The sequence below is a fragment of the Gymnoscopelus braueri genome (assembly GCF_963280865.1).
Source record: "Gymnoscopelus braueri genome assembly, chromosome: 18".
NCBI lineage: Eukaryota > Metazoa > Chordata > Actinopteri > Myctophiformes > Myctophidae > Gymnoscopelus > Gymnoscopelus braueri.
The window spans coordinates 35,365,309-35,385,319 of record NC_137618.1 but is presented as its reverse complement, the minus strand read 5'-3'; the positions used below and the strand labels follow the sequence as shown (position 1 = coordinate 35,385,319).

The 20,011-nt window shown below is 42.1% G+C and overlaps 1 protein-coding gene across 8 annotated transcripts in view; it reads right to left on the bottom strand.

Annotated features, from left to right (window-relative positions):
- The window catches only part of tanc1b (tetratricopeptide repeat, ankyrin repeat and coiled-coil containing 1b), a gene marked incomplete at its 3' end in the record, with an annotated part of 133,343 nt that overhangs the window by 36,625 nt on the left and 76,707 nt on the right, over positions 1–20,011 (bottom strand). For all 8 annotated transcript variants that reach the window (XR_013934948.1, XR_013934949.1, XR_013934950.1 and 5 more), the window contains exons 8-10: positions 12,193–12,315; positions 8,588–8,869; positions 7,547–7,704 (exon numbers count right to left, since the gene is read on the bottom strand). Coding sequence is in view for 5 of the 8 variants with exons in the window: in XM_080456950.1 (XP_080313076.1) it covers positions 7,547–7,704; positions 8,588–8,869; positions 12,193–12,315 (563 nt within the window). The remainder of the gene's footprint in view (positions 1–7,546; positions 7,705–8,587; positions 8,870–12,192; positions 12,316–20,011) is intronic.

Here is a 20,011-nt window from a genome sequence, read left to right as displayed (position 1 = left end):
ATGGAGCGGGTGACCAGCATCCTCTACTGTCTGGCTCCAGCCGTTGCCTCAGCCGACCGTTTCTAATTGGCTAGGACACTGCAGCCTGGTCCCCAAACACCATGACGTAGAGCAGTGGTTCTGAATCTGTTCAGGCCCCCCCGAATTATCATATTTGAACTGGGGACCCCCCCACCGTGACAAGCACTTGGAATTGTAGGAGTTGAGGCATTACATTTAGTTTGACTCGGCTACACAGATAAAAAATTGTTGATCCACAAGCTCACAACGCTTCGCAGGCGGATAGAAAATGAGAGCTCACAGGCGGATAGAAGTGCAGACAGTCAGTGCTTGTTTGTGGTGGTTTAAAACTTCCATGTGGGGCACGGTGGTGATTTAGGCACCGAAACAACTGCGAGGAGGTGCATGCATTTCCCAGCAGGCATGCAGAATTCAGCATAACACTGGATAGCCGGACCACCGGCTACCCCCCCCCCCCCAAGATGCTTCTCCTTTGTGATCGCCCTACTGGCGTAATGAGCTTTGCATCCAATTGTGTCAAACATTTGTCAACAAAAACAAAAGATACACTGGCCCTCATTTATCAAACTCGGGTAGACCAAAGAATGGGCATACGCTGATCTCAACACAAATGTTGGCATTTATCAACCTGTAGTCAATTTGACGTGAGCGCAGCCAATGTTCAAATCTCACGGCAGGTCATCAGCTCGTGTAAGCAACTGTTTTTCAAATCGTAGACTTGCAGTGCAGCATAGTTTGACAATCTGACAGGAATCTGAACAAATGCAGCAGCTACTATTCACCTAAAAAGATGTAACCTAACATCTGACTAACACTAACATAATCCTGTGTATCCCCAACATAAATGGGTAGTTACAATTACGGGATTTATAGTTGACATTATTACAAGCATTAAAAACTAAGTATTAAAAACAATCATATTAGGTTAGATGCTTAATCAGTCACCCATTTACAGTAAACGGGAGCTTAAAGCATTCATATATTTCGACATCTGGTTCTATTAAGACCTACTGTATAGTAGGCTATAAGCGTGCTTACGAGAGGATTTTCATTATACAACTGATGAGGTCATGTCATACAGTAGGTGCTGGGTGAAATTAATACTCAAAATGTATTCCAATCACAAAATACATTATGGTGTGATTTGTGAAGTTTGACAAAGATTATTCCCTCGCGATATAAAGGATAATCCCACTCACAAACAAGGAGGGCATGTTCCATAGTGCAGTGGTTCTCAACCTTTTCAGGCCGTGACCCCCCAAAATAATCATATTTGAACTGGGGACCCCCACCCTGACACCACCCTGACACCACCCAGCACTCGGACATTCAATTTTGTTTGACTCGGTTCCACTGATACATTTTTGCCCTTTTCTAATATTATTTGACAATTTGGCCATTGTTTGACGTGTTTTATAGAATAGCTTGTTGATTACTTTTGATGCAGTGATGGTCCTTTTCTTTTTTAGGTATTAAGAGTGGGTCCGCGGGACCGGCCGGTGAGCCGGGTCCAAGGCGCTAAGTCCATAATAGTCCCATGGGCGCTCGTCGCCGTTTGTACCACCAGGTCCACGCGGTGCTTTGGCCGCGGCCTGCCACTCAACTTAACGCCCGCCGAGGGGTGCTTAAAAGGTCTTAAAATTGTCACTTCCCTGTCATCTGGGGACCCCCACAAAATCGACCTACAGGTTGAGAACCACTGCCATAGTGTGCCACTGAGTCAAAGTGTCAGGGGCTTTGTCAGAGTACCCGTTGTACCTGTTGTCTGTCTGTGTCCCTTTTGTGCCCATATACTGTATGGAGATGTCTGTTTCTGTCTACCTGTTTTTTTATGCCCATATATGGAGATCTCTGTATCTATCCATGTCCCAGTCCATGTCTGCATCAAGTATCTTAAAGCTTTGCTGTCTGTGCCCAGGGTATGCTAATAGCCTGTGCCATTCCTCGCATATGCTTGGCTTCTGTGCTGTCTATGTAAATAGCTGTGTGAATCCACGGAGATGATTGGTGGGGGGTTCTCTTCTTCAGAAGGGTTTTCCGCTTCTTCAGATCAAAAAACCCGGGGATCAGCACCCGCCCATGCTTACTAAGTGATTGACAGGATACGATCGATTGATAAATCACACGTGCGCCCGTCGTGAGATGATACCTGGGCTCGGACCTACGGTGGTTTCTACGCTCCCTTTATAAATGAGGGTCACCGTCACTAACGGAATTGGCCTTGAATTGAATACTTTCACAATGCAGATGGTAGGATGCAAAATGTCTAACTGCAAAATGGTAACAGATGTGGGGCTGTGACATCATGCAGAGTGATGGATTAAATTAAGTTTTGGCATTTGTATTTACAGTACGTAGTCTCTCAGGAGAGAGATATCAGAGAGGCACTGCAGTGAAAGGCTACTTCCAGATCCGACCTATATACAGACCACTACCTCATCAATGAGCCATGCTGTAAGTACTCGGTGAAAGACACCTTACGGAATAAATTCTGCAGTGCAACCGCAGTACAGCACTTCCTCGCCTGCTGTGCTTGCAATGAAGTTGCCATTGAGAAAACAATGCCTTCGAAATCTGGCTCCGCAATATCAATGAGATATTGAACTTTGCAATAAACCATAACATTTAAGCGCTTCACTGCCCCAGTTATGAGGGCAATTTCAAATCATCCATTTGTATAAAAAAAATGAAGCACCTCCTTTTTCATTTGACAGAAGCTGCTCTGTGCATCAGTATTCACACATCACAGGAAACAGAGCTCCTAAGAGAGGGCTTGTTGGAAGCAGTTTACAGAATAATTGGCTTCAGGGATGCTGCTTGGGTTTCAGAAATGTTTGGATGTGCTTCAGTGGCATAAAGCGAGCTGTCTGGCAGTGGCACATAAACTACTGTATAGCAGCCCCAATGGCAGAGTCTGGCCGTAGTCATCTCATGCACCATTTCACTGTTTAAGGGCAGATCCGTAGCAGGGCCAAGAAGACCATAAACATTATGAAGATGGGTGGCTGGGGCATCCCGGTGGTATAGGGGTGAAGTACCCGCCCACCACGGTTGGAGACTAGGGTTCGATTCCTCATGTCTCTGGCTTGGCCGGGGCGCTCCAACGAACAACATTTGCTGTGTTTGCAGGTGGGAAGCCTGGCAGGGGAGGGCGATCTCTGTCGCTGCGCTAGTGACTCCCACAGTTTGGTCAGGCTCAGGTGCCTGTTCAGCAGGGAGCAGAACTGGGAGGGACAGCATGTTCCCCTGCACACTTTACCTCCTCCCGGTGAAACTCCTCATTGTCAGCTGAAAAGAAGCATCTGGTGACTCCATGTGTATCGGAGGAGACATATGGTTGTCTACACCCTCCGCAAGACCAAACAGAATAGGTTTGCAGTGACAGGGACTACAGTATATGCATTGGGGGAATTGGCGTCCTACAATAAAATGATCAAAACTCTTTCTATCAGTCCGTCCTTACATTGGCATTGACACTGGCATTAAGAGTAGATCTTTAACTTTTCCCAATTTCGAGCTGTTTATTTTTGTCACAGGCAATGGGATCTGTAGTTGCGGTCACAGTCCCATAGCCTGGGATGGACGGCATTGCGGGTATGGACTTATAATGACTAATTGTAAGAAAAATAAAAATAAATAGCTGAAGATGGGTACATAGTCTGAATGAAACAGGAGCATAAAAAAGTCTGCAAATGGTAGGAACCAGCAATATTTCATTCAAAATTAATAGGATGCCCAGAAACATTCAACTTCAAACGTAATGAAGAGCACAAATCCATCAAGTATTTCATATGATCTTACTATAATACGGAAGGTTTATTATCTAGTCATCTCTAGAGTCACGTCTTCAGGCTACAGTGGCTCAAGGGGCCAATGTCTGGGAGACGGAAGGTTCTCCGACTCCTCCTGGCTGCTTGTCCAATTGTCCTTGAGCAAGACACTTAACCCATTCAATGCGGGAACGCGTCTACAAATGTCTTCGAAATCCTAACAAGTTTCTGAAAAACTTATGTTGCTATATCAGTGGTGCTCAAACTTTTTACTGTCAAAATTGTATTTGGCCACGGACCCCCATCTCAAAATATTAAGTTCCAGGGACCCCCTGAAGCAAAGATTTGAGTTACAAAGAGATTTTTCAAAAAAATAGCAGATATACAAGCTCATAGCGTGGCACTTGGTGCCGCGCTATGAACTTGTAGATCTGCTATTTTAGAAAATCCAAAGAAATCTTAAAATGACACAGATGCGTTCCCGGTCTTAATGGATTAATGTGAATTACATTGTAAAGCACATTAAGAGTGCTGCTCGGATAGAGTATAGACTATTAAAAAAAACACCATAGGCCTATAAATGCAGTCAATTGTTTGCCATTTAGAAGCACCATGCCAAAGCCACACGAGGCTATCACATGAATGCAATTTTGAACGCCAGCGGTGAAAGCCCAGTGTTGCTGAAGTTCTATAATTACAGCATTTCACTTCATCTCTATTCAGTTATCAGGAGGTATTCCTGAAGTTATTAAATGGCCCCAAGAGCTTCAGCTATTGCTAAAAGGTATACGGCTATTGTATGTTAACCCATTAGCAACCCAATAGCAAGCTAACACAGCGAGCTGAGCAGCACAAGAGAATAGATATAAACAAGGTGCTGCAGTGAATGGCAGATGATTATTCAAAAATGCCACAGCAAGGGAACTTCATGGTATACAAACAATGAAACGCTAAATATGATGCCAGTGAAGTTGTACCGATGTGAAAATAAGACTGCAGGGTACCTCGATGGCAATTTCAACCGCAAACGCACCCAAGATGGAGCACTGCTGTACAGTGTACAAACAGGTATTGCTAATCCAATTGGGTGTGAAATGTGTTCATGTAGCTGCTGGATATGTACTGACATTTAATCACACTGTGTTTGATTACAAGTATTGTATTCTTTACTGTACATCTGTGTTCTGAATGTTGCAACCTGTGGTGCCGTTTAAATCCTACTGTATATACTAAATCGCATGACAAATAGCTGAAATAGCTGCAGATGTAGATCTGCTATTTTTGAAAATCTTCAATTCTTCAACAAAACATTTTTTGAATGTTTTGAAACATTTCGCTTATTAATTACATGTCCAAAATAGGAATGCCAGGGTTAAAGTTGCTGATGACTAATAATAAAGAACAGACAAAAAGTGCTTGCTCAGGTGTAAAAGATGATAAGATTTAAGCCTAAAATGAGAGCAAACAGCCAGACCAGGGATGTTCTAAAAACTGAAAGGAACGGTGTGTGACTCCAGATGAGGCCGTTATGACCATACTGTTAGTGTTCCCTTGGCAACACTGACAAGCAGACTATGGGAGTCTGGTCTACACAATGTGATTCGCCTCTCTCTGTGAATGAACAAGACATGCTAAAGAGCTAGGTGCGGATTTCATCATTACCACTCCCTCATGTTATACTCTGCGGCTGATGCAGCAGCATTTGATATTTGCCGTTTAACTAAGCACACCGCTGCACAAATCAAGCAACCCCATGATATGAAAGTCTCTTAAACAAAGACCGATGGGGAGATTGTCTTTCATAAACTCAGCAGATCCCAGCGGAATGTCTATAATTCACAGGCTTCGTATCGAAACGAAAATGAATATAAACAAACATAAATCAACAGAGTGTGGCTCATGTCACGTCTCTCTGCAATGCATCTCATACATACTAAAAGCAACATTGTACAACATGAACGCCTGCAACACCGGGGACAATATCACTCAACAAGTCAGCGGGGAGGAGATGAAGGAGATATATTGTGGGAGAAGAAAAGGACCTCATCTCCCCAGGAAATGTTGAGTGTAAAGTGGACACCAGACCACCCAAATCTATATCCGATTGACTCCCACAAAAACAACACAAAATATATTGTATTTCATCAGACATAAGACAGATTTGTTATAAAATCAGTTGGTGCACAAACAAAGGCTTTAATGTGTGTTTTTAAAGTGACGTTGCACCTTGTATTGTATGGGCATTTTCAATTATAATAAAAAATAGACAATCACAATAAACGCATTATGATGACACAAGATGAAACCACAATATAAAGGACAAAAATCAACAACATGAATTAAGACAGCAAACAATCAAATCAAAAATGTTTCTGTCAGTAATTCCAAATTACTTCGTCCTACCATACAGTCCACATATCACAAGGCATATCAGTCCCTCCTGTACATAGTAGACAGGCTTGTAAGTTCTCAAGTTACTCTACTGACCCAGTGTCCTTTCCAAATCAGTGCTTTCTAAATAGCTAATAAAGGGACCCTCTCATCAAGGGAATAACTCTATTAAGTTTTCCCTTAATAGAGTAAGTGATCTTTTCCAAAGACAAACATAGACAGCTCTTTTAACCATTACCAATATTTGGTCTGTTTACATTGGAGGGCTCAGAGTACGTACCCAGATATAGAGTAAGTCATAAAATACAGAGATTATGATTTTTCCTGTACAATCCTTTTGATAGCCTGGCCTCCTCCAATAATGAATGTGTTGCTATATCTAGTCCAATGAAACTTTTAATTTGTAAGAACCTGAAAAGGTTGTTTGATTTCCCTCAAGGAGTCTGTAACATCCCAAACAATCTATATTCTATATTATAATTCATCAATCAGTACTCTTTGTATTGTAAACACAGAATTTTTTCATTGATTGAAATTGTAATTGCCCCAAATTGGACTAAAATGTTAAAGAGAATGAGGTTCATAGTCGATCATTTCTATCTGTTGTTTTTGTGCTCTGGGAGCAAGCAACCAGAGGTAGTGATTCCATTCACTTTCTTTGTATGGCAAAACAGGTGTTAAAATCACATAAACGAACGCGAACAAAGCAGATTCTGCCAATATTTGGACTTTTATCACACACAGGGACAACCCAAGGATCTACTAAAGGCTATTAAAATGTCAGATGTTCAGCAGTGCCTCTGAGTATGCTTTTGGAAGTGTGTGTGTGTGTGTGGGGGGGTGGGGTCCTTAATCACAAGAACCCTAGCGCCTCTATTGAGAGTCAAACTTTTGGGGGAAAATAGCCGATCTACAAGCTTGTAGACCTGCAATTTTTTTAAAGACATTTGGTGAGAAGGAAGAATGCAGTGGGCCAAGGATAGAGCCCTGGGGGACCGCAGTCAACAAAGTACATAGGGCAGTGGTTGTCAAAGTGGGGTCCAGGGACCCCCAGGGGTCCTTGAGGGGGTTCCAGGGGGTCCCCAGCTAAATGAGTAATATAGCATCAAAATCATGTTTAACCACTTCAACCCCATTTTATACTTCAGCTATTTGAAAATAGACGATCTCCGAGCTCAGCTTGTAGATCGGAATATTTTTCAAACATTTTAACTACACAAATCTTGTATGGGGGTCCCTGGCACAAAATATTTTCAGATGGGGGTCCACGGCTAAATGCATATTAATTTGGGGGTCCTTGACATGAAATAGTTTTGAGAACCTATATGCTATATAGGGTTGAATAATGGTTAATAATGTTCTACCTTGGCAGCCAGGCGCTTGACGGCCTCCTCCCTTCGCCTCTGGATCTCAGGGGTCCCAGGACAGCTGTTGCTGTTCCTCAGGGTATTAGTGGCACTGGGTGGTGGAGTGGGCTGTGGAGGCTGGCTTAGAGGGAGCTCTGCGTTTGGTTCTCCTCCACCTTGCAAACATACAGAAAAACTATGAGTCATGTGCACAAAACATCAAAACTTGTAATATAAGGAGGCCATAATGACAACAGGATTATACCATGGCGACAGAAATGTCTTGTCTGATTAGCTGCTAGGTGTCCTTTAATAATCACATATCGTGATACCTAAAACTACAAAAAAGAAAGTGTGTGTAACCATAACTATAGTAATAAACTGCAGCTGCTGTTTGTTGGCCAAGAAAGTGATTACCAAGACAACACAGTGTTTGTTTGCTGACTTTCTCAATTATAAAACTGAATAAATATGAACAACATTTTTACACATTTCACCGCTTAATATTAATTATCAGTGTGACATGCAATTGTACTTTTAAAGGAATAAATGTGCAATTCCATTTTACCAACTTGTAGTGATGACTTCATCTCATGCAATAATTCAATCAATCCCAAAGTTATTCCTATACAGACTGATATAATATTTATAAACGCAAATATATGACATTTGACTGCTAAAATTTGCTTACATGGAGTATTGTTGCTCCAGCTCAACTCAAGTGAATATTTCAGATGGATTTGACCTCATTTTAAATGATGCAACTATCAAATCTGATTTATATAACTCCCTGACAGCTTATATTTTTTACTCATTTTACTGTATACGTATGTTGCTCATGAATCAGTGAATTGAGGATAACGCAGATTAGCCCACATAGGTCGAGGACAGATTAACAGTTCCTGCAGAGCTTTGACAGGCATTTGACAAAGACATCTGGCAAGTATGTCAAACTGCAACAATAAAATATTACAGTATTACGGTATTGCATCACAATGCTATAGTCTAAAAACAAAGAGTCACTGAGTCATTAATAGCACTGACATATCAAAGTATTACTTTTGGGGGAGGCACTAGGACTGTTGGAGGCGATCTGACGCATGCGGCCACCGTGGCAACTGAGCGCTACTAGCCGGGAGATGATGGCTGTTTTGCCGTAGCCCACACTGCCCACCACAATGGCACCGCGGTTGTCTGCAGACTCGCTGGCCCTCAAGACGTCTTCCAGTTGCTGAAAGAGCCAATCGCGGCCCACGAACACGGAGTCTGTGGTGATGCTGGGCACCTCGAACAACAGAGGCTTGAGCATGATGTCCACGGGCTTGTAGGGTGCAAAGCGGGCTGGAGGAGGAGAGAAAGGAAAGGAAACAAGTCATTTATAGAAGGCATGTACTGCATGTTGCATCATTACTTTCCAATGTTGGATTACAGAACCTGGACAGTTTAATATTCACACAGGCAAATCATTATTTATAAAGACACTTCAGCGCGCTGTTTGGAATTAATCGATGCCCACCTTTCATGTGTTTGCACCTCTGCCTCCTCGGTCGGAGGGGGCTTCAACAAAATGAATGATGCAATAAATCTGACATTCGACATTTCTCAGGGTGGAAAACCTGAGGCTGAGCGTTGACTACTGATAGCCAGGCTGGCTCTCGCCAGCCAGAAATTCATTTCTCTCTGGAATAATTTCATCATTCATATATTTTACACAGTAAAATCCTGTTAATTTATCTATTTTTACGAGAATTACAAATTTGTATTACTTTCAGAATGAACACGGAGGATTTTACTGTGTACCACTGCCCACTTGCTATGCCCAAGTATTTAAGGAAGGCGCATGCAGGGGCGTCACTTTGTGCTGGGGACATTTTCTTCTATTATGCTTTGTTGTTGAAATAATTAATCAATTTTCTGAAGCACAGTGGTGTTTTGTTGTCCTTGCCTGCATGCACTTAATTTGGTGTCAACATGAAACATGATTTGCGCTGTCTGCCGCCCACCTGTTTAGACCAGGTCAAACAGTGTATGGCGACGCCCTCGTCTTTGTGCTATTTTTGTCACTTTTAGTTGTCGGAGGTACACCCAAATAGACCTCTCCAAAATCACACAGATGTGCTTCACTGTACATGTTTGTCTGTTTCACATGCTTGTCTGTTTCACTTTGATATGGATGCCTCAAGCTGGAAAACATATTTTTTTAGTATATCTCATGTGTTCTAAGGCACACGTGGCAATGGTTAAAAGATTTATTCCAACAAAACTGTCATGAATCATGACACACAGAGAATACTGAAGGCATAACCTCATTCTTTATAAACCCAATCTTTTTTTTTTATGTTTTGACATCTTGCTCATAGATTTACCTGTTTTAAAGGCTTTACACCTTGACATAGAATGTTAATTACCACATAATGAATCTCCAGCATTATTCTGATTCAGTTGTTCAATATTATACTGGTTTACTTGAGATTTACTGTATGCTGAGAGGATTCCATTCCAAGTTAGTCACATCTATAAATATCATTTTCTCAAAAGGTAGAAAATATATTTCTTGAGAATGACAAAACAGACGACACCAAGAGTGCTATGAAGTGACACTATCCGCTAGATCAGCAATTTTGTTCTAACACTGATTCAGCACTCCTGTGGATTCAAAAGACTTGTAATTGTCTTTTTCTGTCTAGCTGCACTATCATGTTAGATAGACAAGTCTGTAAGACCGAAAGACGGTCCACTGCTGAATGAATATCGCTGCTGTCGGGCAGAAACCTCTTATGTCCATATTTTAACCTTTTTTCCCTCCGTAATTTCCCTATTTCATACAACAGTGTCACACAAAAGTAGCAAAAATAGCCAATCTACCAGCTCCAAACGTTTTGAGCTAGATCTGCTGTTTTTGGCCTTCCTTGAATTTGAATCCTGAAATGTGACAATTTTCAATTTAGGCATTTAGCAGACGCTCTTAATTCAGAGCGATTTACACTAAGCAAGGTAAACACGAGGTAAAACCTCAAAAGCGTAGAAATAGCAATCTAGCATCATAGGTAAACCAAGAACCTATCATCAGTCTAAACAGTATGATATCAAAGTTTATAAAATAATAATAATCACAGTTTTGGAAATATGAGGTTTCCCCCCGACAGCAATGATATAATAATCCCAAGTTAATCAACTGATGTTAAATTATATTAATGCCATTTGTGCCATTAAAACACCCACAACCCGTTAAAATAAGGTTAAATAGAACATTAACATTCTGAGCACTAATTCGACTTAGAGAGTAAGAGTTATGCTCAGGATTTTACTGTCTACCAATAACACAAAAAAGAGTGGGTTAGGCACCTCTTTGCAGCTGTTCAACTACAATATGTGTGACAGTATCTCAACTCTGAGAACAGACCAACCCTTGGTTTGTACAGTAAAGTATTGTTGTTGAAGAAGGCCAGGCAAATATAAAACACCTTTTCAGTGCAGATAATCAGATATATATTTTTTCCCCCCCATACATTTAAAGATTTCATGCAAAGTTTATCAAATGTTGCCTGTAAAAACTGCCTACATTGTTAGGCAGTAGAGGCTAGCAGAGGGGGGCTCTCGCCCACACTCCCTCTTCTGTAGCAAAGTAGAAAAAGGCACCACACTTCAAATCAACACTGCAGACTATAGAGACGGTCTCCAGCCTGGAGTTGACTTTCTGACCAGTACATTATGCAGCATCCAGCTTGTCTATCCAAAGGCATTAAGAGAGGTGAGTGGAAAGACCTATGCATACATACAGTACAAAAACCACAGTCTGGGAGGCCATGCATAAATTGTGAACTTATGAACAACAGCAGTGCTTGATCCATCCTCAGGGATGTGAAAACTGAACCATTGATGTACTGCTAACAGCGCTGTGCTGATGGAGGCTTAAGAAGAGGGTCAAATTGTTAGAGTATCTAATGGTGTGATGTTAAATTATTCATGTTCTAATCAAATATTAACTGTGGGATTTCTTTGCTGTGAACAAAAGGGTAAACAAGGACAACCAAAACATTCCCTACAATTCCATTAAAATCTCATATTTATATTTGAACTCTCATCCAAGTAATCTTTAATATGTTAAAATGTTAAATATTTGTATTACCAGTCACCTTTTTACTGCAGGTGCACTTTGTGGTTTGTGCACAATTGTTTCCTTTCAAAAAGTTGTATGTGCACTGGAGATGACCTGCAGTGCACTTGCACTTTATTACTAGTAAGGTCAAATTGGACTGGGTTTTAAGTCTTTATACAATCTTAACCATCCCAGATGCCTTTAATGCAAAGTCTAATGGGTTGTACATTGGCGAATAGACACATAACTTAACTGTTGCTCTGCATAAGAGCGTTTTCTAAATGCCTTGTAAATTGAAAACGGTCTAACAAGCAGTTGGGATGAGGTTTACAGCTAACCTGTGATTCCAGACTCGTTTTGCTTTTGTATGCATTACGGAGCGCTGACAGTCTATTGTGACAAGCTAACTCAAATACAAACAGGTTTTACATTTGATTCATCGCTGATCAAAGAATATGTTATTTGTAAGTGTCTCTATAACTGGGGAGAAGTGCAGCAGTAGCCTATTCTCCAGGGTGTTTAACCAGTATTTCATCTGTAAAGATAGAAGACATAGCCTTGTTACCTTTGGAGTCCTGAGGTGGCCTTCCTCCTGTGTTATGCCAGGGTAGGCGAATGGACGTCCGCAAGGGTGTGTTGCGCTGTTCATCAAGAAAGCTCAAGTCTTCTAGCTTGGTGGAACTGGTGGCTGCACACAGAAAGGGAGAGAGACCAGAGAGTGATAAAGTCAGACAGGGAAGTATTAGATGCATTTTTGTCTAGAACAAACTTCTGTTAACCCATTCAGACCGGGAACGCGTCTGTGTCATTTTAAGATTTCTATTGGGCTATTCAAAAATAGCAGATATACAAGCTCATAGTGCGGCACCGAGTGCCGTGCTATGAGCTTGTAGATCTGCCATTTTTGTAAAATCGTGTTTTTTTGCAAATCTTTGAATATATATATTTTTTAAGGCAATTTTTTTTACTCAAATCTTTGCTTCTGGGGTTCCCTGGAACAACATATTTTGAGATGGGGGTCCGAGGCCAAATACATATAATTTTGGGGGTCCTTGACATGAAAAGGTTTTTCAAAAAACTGTTAGGATTTGAAAGACATTTGTAGAATCCCCCAGAAGCAAAGATTTGAGTTACAAATGCTTTAAAAATATATACATTAAAAAAATGCACACATTTTCACGATTTTTCAAAAATAGCAGATCTACAAGCTCATAGCGCGGTGCCGCGCTATGAGCTTGTAGATCTGGTATTTTTGAATAGCCCAAAGAAATCTTAAAATGACACACAGATGTGTTCCTGGTCTTAATGGGTTAAGGGAAAGATGGAAGCCAGACAGAACCAGATTGGATGTGGCATTTGCCATCACTGAACAGAGGAGAGTGGAGGAGAGGTGGAGCAGGATGACCTGGCATTTGTAGTTCCCTGGAGGTGGTCTCTGTGCAGGTATGAGTAGGGCAGATAGGAGAACAGCATCTCTCCCCCCCAAAAAACACTAATTCTACTGATCCAAGCTGACAGCTAGGCAGAGTATGGCAGTGAGAGGTCTGTCCCCGTGGACACTACTATGGGTGAACAACCAAAACAACTGATAAAACTACAGAAAGGCTCTTGGACTGTTGAGGTTTCAGAAAGTTCACATTTTAGACACACCTAGACGCACGCATAATACACCCAACAACCTGGAGGTCTCAGGAAATTGCATACTATACAAAAAAACACACACTGCAATTTCATTACTACAGGACGGCAGCCACAGCCTCATTACTCAGTGCCACAACCTTTTTTTGCAAGCTGGACATCAGATCTGGATGTCAATGCAGATCAACAAAAAATATATGCTGCAAGTGATTGTTTTCGAATGTCCATTTCCGGAGTGAACCCCCCATTTAACCCATTACAACCCAAAAGTGCATTAGTGAATAACAGTGTACCTGTAAATGTACACCTTACTGTATGTCTTTTTCAGTTATGTGCGCTTCCAATGGGTTTTTTCAAAGTTCCTCAAATTGCAGCTCTCTCATTTTGCAGTAAAACTCCTCAAATAGACTACAACACAATGATCCAGTGATCACAAAGCAATCTGGCTTCCATATACATCGTCTGTCAACATACGGGAGATGTACATTAGTGCAAAAAGCTCTCCTCCGGACTGCTGCTCCCCGTACAACAATAGCATCACCATGGAGACCTATGCTCTCTTAGTCCTGTTGAAGAGGAGAATCAAAGCCAATGCTTTCTCGCCCATCAGAGACTCAGCTGGAAGGGACAGTCACAGATATATTCTCTCTTCTTCCATTCTTCCCCCTCGCTCCCTCCCTCATTCGCTCACTAACTTCCTCCATGGAATGTCCCACTAATTAGAACCCATCTGTTGACAACTGAATGACCCAAGCATCAATGCAACTTTTACAGGGATAAAAGAAACCTCTCGGAAGCGCTCTTGGACACTTTCACTGTAATAAACGGTGCTTTGAACTAAAATGTACACTGCCTAGTTCATTTAACCACTTAAACCCTATATACTTCATTGACCAGAGGCGCCCGGGGGCCTATACTAGGCCCTCTCCTTTTTTCCTACTCTGTAACAAATCCCTTTGCCGAAAATAGCAGATCTACAAGTTCACAATGGGTCGGAATGAGAATAGGGGCGCTAGGTTTGATGTGAAAAAAAAAAAAAAAAGCAAAAATATAAAACAACACATGACAAAGCCACAACTGCAACCAACACCCGAGTATATATCCATTTCTGAAAATGCCAGCTGAGCTTACCGGCTACTTACAGTGAATCCAGCAGTGGGACCAGGGTGTTGGGGCAGGACAGAGGGTGTTCCAAAAGCCCTCGCCAGGTGCACAGCATGGAGCAAGCTAGGCAGGTGTACAGTGGAAGCAGGCACAGCGGAGGCCCAAAGCTAAAAGCTCGGAAGAATTCTCCCCCCGTGGACAAACTCACCGGGGGCACCCAAGTGATCCTTCCGCCCCAGTGCTCCCATCCAGACACACTGGCAGCATTCAACTGGTGAACCAGAGGGGCTTGGCAGCCCGCTAACTAGAGGCTCACACAGTCACAGCATCCACAGCATTAGGCGCTCGCTAAATGAATGCAGTGCTTTCCGGGAGAGCGCCGCTCTCCAGTCTCCACCGCCGCGCTCCCTTGCCCATGCCTTTCCCTCTACATACACACGCGCAAGGACACGCACATGCACATTTTGGCAAGCGAGCAAGAGAGTAAGTGAGACAGAGAAAAAAGGGGAAGTAAAAGAGGAGAAAAATAAATGAATGCAGAGCGATCTTGACTCCAACGGCGCTGATTATAGTTTGCACTGGGCAGCCGGAGAGGAATTAATCAAAGATCCTCTCTGACAGATACACATACACAGTGAGAGAGAGAGAGAAAGAGGGAGAGAGAGAGAGAGAGAGAGAGAGAGAGCAAGAGCGGCATAAGGGACAGTGCAAATCAGGGAGAGAGAGTGGGGCATGATGTAAGAGTGAGAGAGATTGGTGAGAGAGGACATGCAAGAGGAGGGCACCACAGAAAGAGGGGAGAGAGAGAGAGAAAGAAAGAGAGAGGGAGAGAAATCAAGTTGAAAGTCCATGCAGCAATCTGGCTATAGCGCATCACTCAACCACCTATCTGCATTGGTGGACTGCTCCATTGTTGTTGTTTTTTGTCTCCCTCTCACCTGCCTGGACTTTCTTGTATGAAATGAGTACATTTTAACCAATTAAAACCGGGAAAGCATCTGTGTCATAATCGATTTTAGCGTTGGCTATTCAAAAATAGCAGATGTACAAGCTCGCATCGCATCACTTTGTGCCTGTACATCTGCCATTTTTGACAAATCTTGAAAGTGTTTGAAAAATGTTGAATAATAAAAATAAAAAAAATCACAAATCTCTGCCTCTGGTCTTAATAAAAAGACAAAGTGACTTATTTTGTAGCAGATCTACAAATAAGCAAAAGATGAAAAGTGTTAGTCCGTTGGACTTGCTGGAAACCAATTGTTTTCTTTTTGTTTGTTTTGCTTCTTGACCCCCCCCCCCCAAAACACAATTTTTTTTTAAAGTCAGATTTCGTGTTTTTCACTTTTCTTTCAAGGCCTAAATTTCCCTCTGGGTTCAATCATTGTCTCCTCCACTATTCTCCTTACGGCTTCGGTTTCCCTTTCACCCCTCACGCTCGCTACCTGTTCTTATTCTCGCAGTTACGGTACCCTCCTCCTTGATAGTGCATGAATATGCTATCTCATGTCTGCTACAGCTAGCGGCAACTTTGAAGCTCTACAGATGTGTGAGGGTGTATTCTGATGAAAATCTGGTTATTTTGATCCCCTCGCTGGCAGGTCTGCCCTTTGAATCCCTCTGTTCTCTGTCTGTCGGGACAGAACAGGAGGGGGGCTAAGCTCCAAGCCATGCCGTCCTTGTCAACATATGTTTCTTGTCTATACACTCTTCTCCCCTCCACTTCTTACCGGTAATGGCATCCCTTCAAAAGTGCTTTGCTTGCTTTGCCAGCTCCATCAACTCCCTTTTCACTAGGGATATTAGGGAGCCATGCAATGACGGATTAACGCACGGGCAAAGTGGGCACCTGCCCAGGGCCCTGGAGCCAATAGGGACCCTGGGGCTACCCCTCAGTCGACAGAGATAATTAAGACTGAGATTAATTAAGGGATTAATAATATTACACACATAGATTCCAATAGTGTAAATAAAAGTGTTTGACATCCACCCAACTGTTAAGAGGAATTATTAATATTAATTTAATAGTATTATTAATATTGAAGCCATCTTGACACTTGTCAAAAGTAAACAAAACAACGATTTTGGCGATTTACGACGATATGAAAACCATGCGCGTGTGAATACACAATGTACTGTGTGTGAAAAGGCCATTAGTTAACAAAAATCCAGTGTTGGAACTTCAGCATCTCCAGCCACAATGGAGGCACAGTCTAGTTTTCAAAAGTACCTGGCAAGCTACCGTCTGACAGATTGATTAACTATGCATAGTGTCTACCTTTCAGAGCATTCATTAATCCATTTAGACCCGAGGCCGATTTTAAAAACGCCTTCTAAATCCTAATCTAAGTTTTCAGAAAATCTTCTATTTTTCATTAAAAAAAAAATATACAAAATCCTGTTGCTACAGTATATACATAGCAACATCTAAAATGACACAGATGCTTTCCCGGTTTTAAAAGGTATAACAACGTATAGGCTTTCCCGGTCTTAACTCATTCAGTGCCTGACTTATTTCTGGCAGTTTGGCTCCGAGTGCCAGAGCCAAAAATACATTGTAAAAAAAAGTGCTTAGGAAGCGAGATACAGCCTTTTTCAGTAAGATGTTAAACAAGAAGTAAATGGAGCAGCAAATCTTCAAATCATGATATCTTGGGTTTTCCGATTATTATTTTTTCATGACGTCGGTGACGTCATTGGCACCCTGGGCTTATAAAAACGTGCACTGAATGAGTTAATGGGCTAAAACCTGGGGTAAAAAGCACAATTTACACCAGGAAGTAACTAACTTCAGGGGTTTTCAACTGATTTTGACCCAGGGACCACCATCCTGACTAAGAGCAACCTGGGGACCACCACTATTGTGGGGTCCATCATAGACCCACCCCACACAATAGTGGTGGGGGGTTCATGCACCACAGGGAGCTAGAGAAAATAGCTATAATATCAATACAATATCTAATAAAATACAGTGATTTTGTTTGAATATGATGGAATATGATTAAGGATTACTGTGATTATGATGAGAACAAATATATAGTAGTGGTTTGATCAAAAAGTGTAATTTCATCAATCAATCCTTATAAATGCAGCCCACCTGTGTGTTCATACTGTACTACAGAAAGAAGGAAAATAGAATATGTAAATACTTAAATAAACAAAATGGCGATTTAAGTAAAATAACTGTGATTGTGAGTCTGAGGCATGCATGGACAAGAAACCACAAAATGAAATAAAGAAAACAATATTTGGTGGTGCTAATGGAACCAGGAGGTCCATGGCCCTCACCTTTAGTTATTCAATAGTCCTCATCTAACCCACTACTATCGCACAGACTGCTGCAGACAGACACTAACGGGCGTGGCAGAATGCATTCAGCTTCACAACAGACTTATATAGAGAAGAGCTGTGTACAACACACAGCTTCAAACACAAGCAAAAGTATGTCTCGTTGCAGACAACCCGTGACAATGACTATAGCTATGAATAAGAAAACAGTAAGACTGACATGCAAAAACAGCGGATGAGTGCCAGAAAATAAGGGTCAGATTAGGGCAGACCTTCCCATTCATGCCCAAGTGGGCCAAGTGGGTGCAGGTTTTCAGGTGCAGGTGACTTCTCCAAGTAGTTCCATACCGTACTTAGAGGTGTCCTAATTAGAGAAATGACCTAGCGTTGGATTGGAGCGTAAACCTGCAGAGACTCGGATTGGGGACCACTAGAATCAGGCAAGGGCAGTGTACGATAGCCAGAAGTCATTAGCGTTGTAGATTTCTATTGATGTATTCAACATGCCCAGTTTGGCGTTGGTCTGTTCATGCCATTATAGCTCCTGAAGAGCTATTACACAATTCTCATTGGTGGGGGAACTGTCAATCAATCTAAGACAGATGGCTTGGCGGTTGCAGATAGTAGATAGCTAGCACACTGTGCTTTACAGACTTGGCACTCAGCCGCATCTTGGCAGCTCCTGATCCGTCAATGAGCTCCACTGAGCTGAATGTTAAGTGGCCCTTCAGTATCGGAGCGGATCGATTCCTCAGAAGGATCTCTATCTCGCTCCTGCTGTGACCTTCAGGCATTGACAATTCTGAGAATGGACATTTTTTTTGTCTGGTGTCACTGTGACCTTTTCAGAGAGCCCCGAGGACATGAAGGTGTATCGCTGTCAATCACTGGTTCTATTCAGTCTACAAACCGAGGCGGTCAATGTCTACACATGGCCAGAGGCGGAGGTTGACTCTCCTGTGGAAGACGTCCTAGTGACATCTCACAACACTGAACAAATCTACAGACATCCCTCCAAATGCCGACTTGATGAGAGCCAGTCATTTCAGCAGACCAAATCATCAAATGATGTACCAAATAAAATATGAATTTACAGTACAGTGTAAATGATGAAAGCCAGGCGTGTTATGCTCTCTTGCAGTGTGAAGGATGTAATCATTTCAGACAGTTACTGGGTAACCCAAGTGAACCTGTGAAACATCTAGGGGGCCCACAGAGAAATGTCTACATGTGAACCAGGTGGAGATAACATCACCCTTTGTAATGGGACACAGATTGAACCTCTACTCCAACTTAACTTGTACAGTAATAATTCTACCAGGGACCAGGGCAAATAAGCACTATAACCTTGAAGCTGTCCATCAACAGGGTACAGACTTACATGTAGAGCCAGTATAACCGTGGACACCACCTCAGTGATCCTCTCATGGAGCTGCATGGGTGATGTGGAGAAGGAACAGAAAGCGAGTGCTGGAATTGGGCTGAAACACACCATAAGTCTAACCCTGAACACTGTCGACTAGCAAATAGTAGCAGTGCACTGTGGCACCATTCAGCGGCCAGAGTGACCCTAACTCAATCTCACTGTCTGAGGAGCCCGACCACAAGCCGCTCAAGCTAAGATTTCAAAACCATGGAATTCCAGTGGCCAGACTTAATGTGGCCCTTTGACTCCATAAGTCTTTAGCTTAACTGAGATGAATTAAATATAGAATTCTTATTATCTAAGCCTAGCAAAGAGTGGCAAAAGGAACCTAGACACTTGGGAGACAGATTGTCATGGTTGGCTTATATCTATAACAGATGTGGAAGGAAATCCACCTATGAAGGTGTCGAATAGTCAGATTTCAGTGAAATCAGAATGACTAAGATCAGAGCCAAGATAAACAGTGTGTGAAACGCATACATCTTCTCAGTTACTGACTACAGATAGCAAAACGGAAGGTGCTAGCCGTCTGTCAACATCAGTGTCTGTCTCTCGCTCTTCTGTCATCTCATTTGGTATTCATTCACCTCTGGGCAGACACCACTTTACATACAGTAATAACATTTGCATATATCGTTACTGGGCCCATGTCAGAGGCAATTTCTGTTTGATATGTCAAGACACCTGTGATGATGTTTGCACTGGGAAAAACCTGTCCACCTTTCATGGATCCCAACCACAGCCTCAACTGCATGGAGACAGGTTGCACAATATAAACGAAAATGTAGGGGTGGAATCGATTAATATAAGAATTGCAATTCTTATCTTCTAAGATTCTGAATTGATTCACAAATTCCAAAAATCCATTAAAAAAAAATATATATATTTTTTTTAAATTACTTCAATTTACCCCGTAGCTTGGCAACTAGCC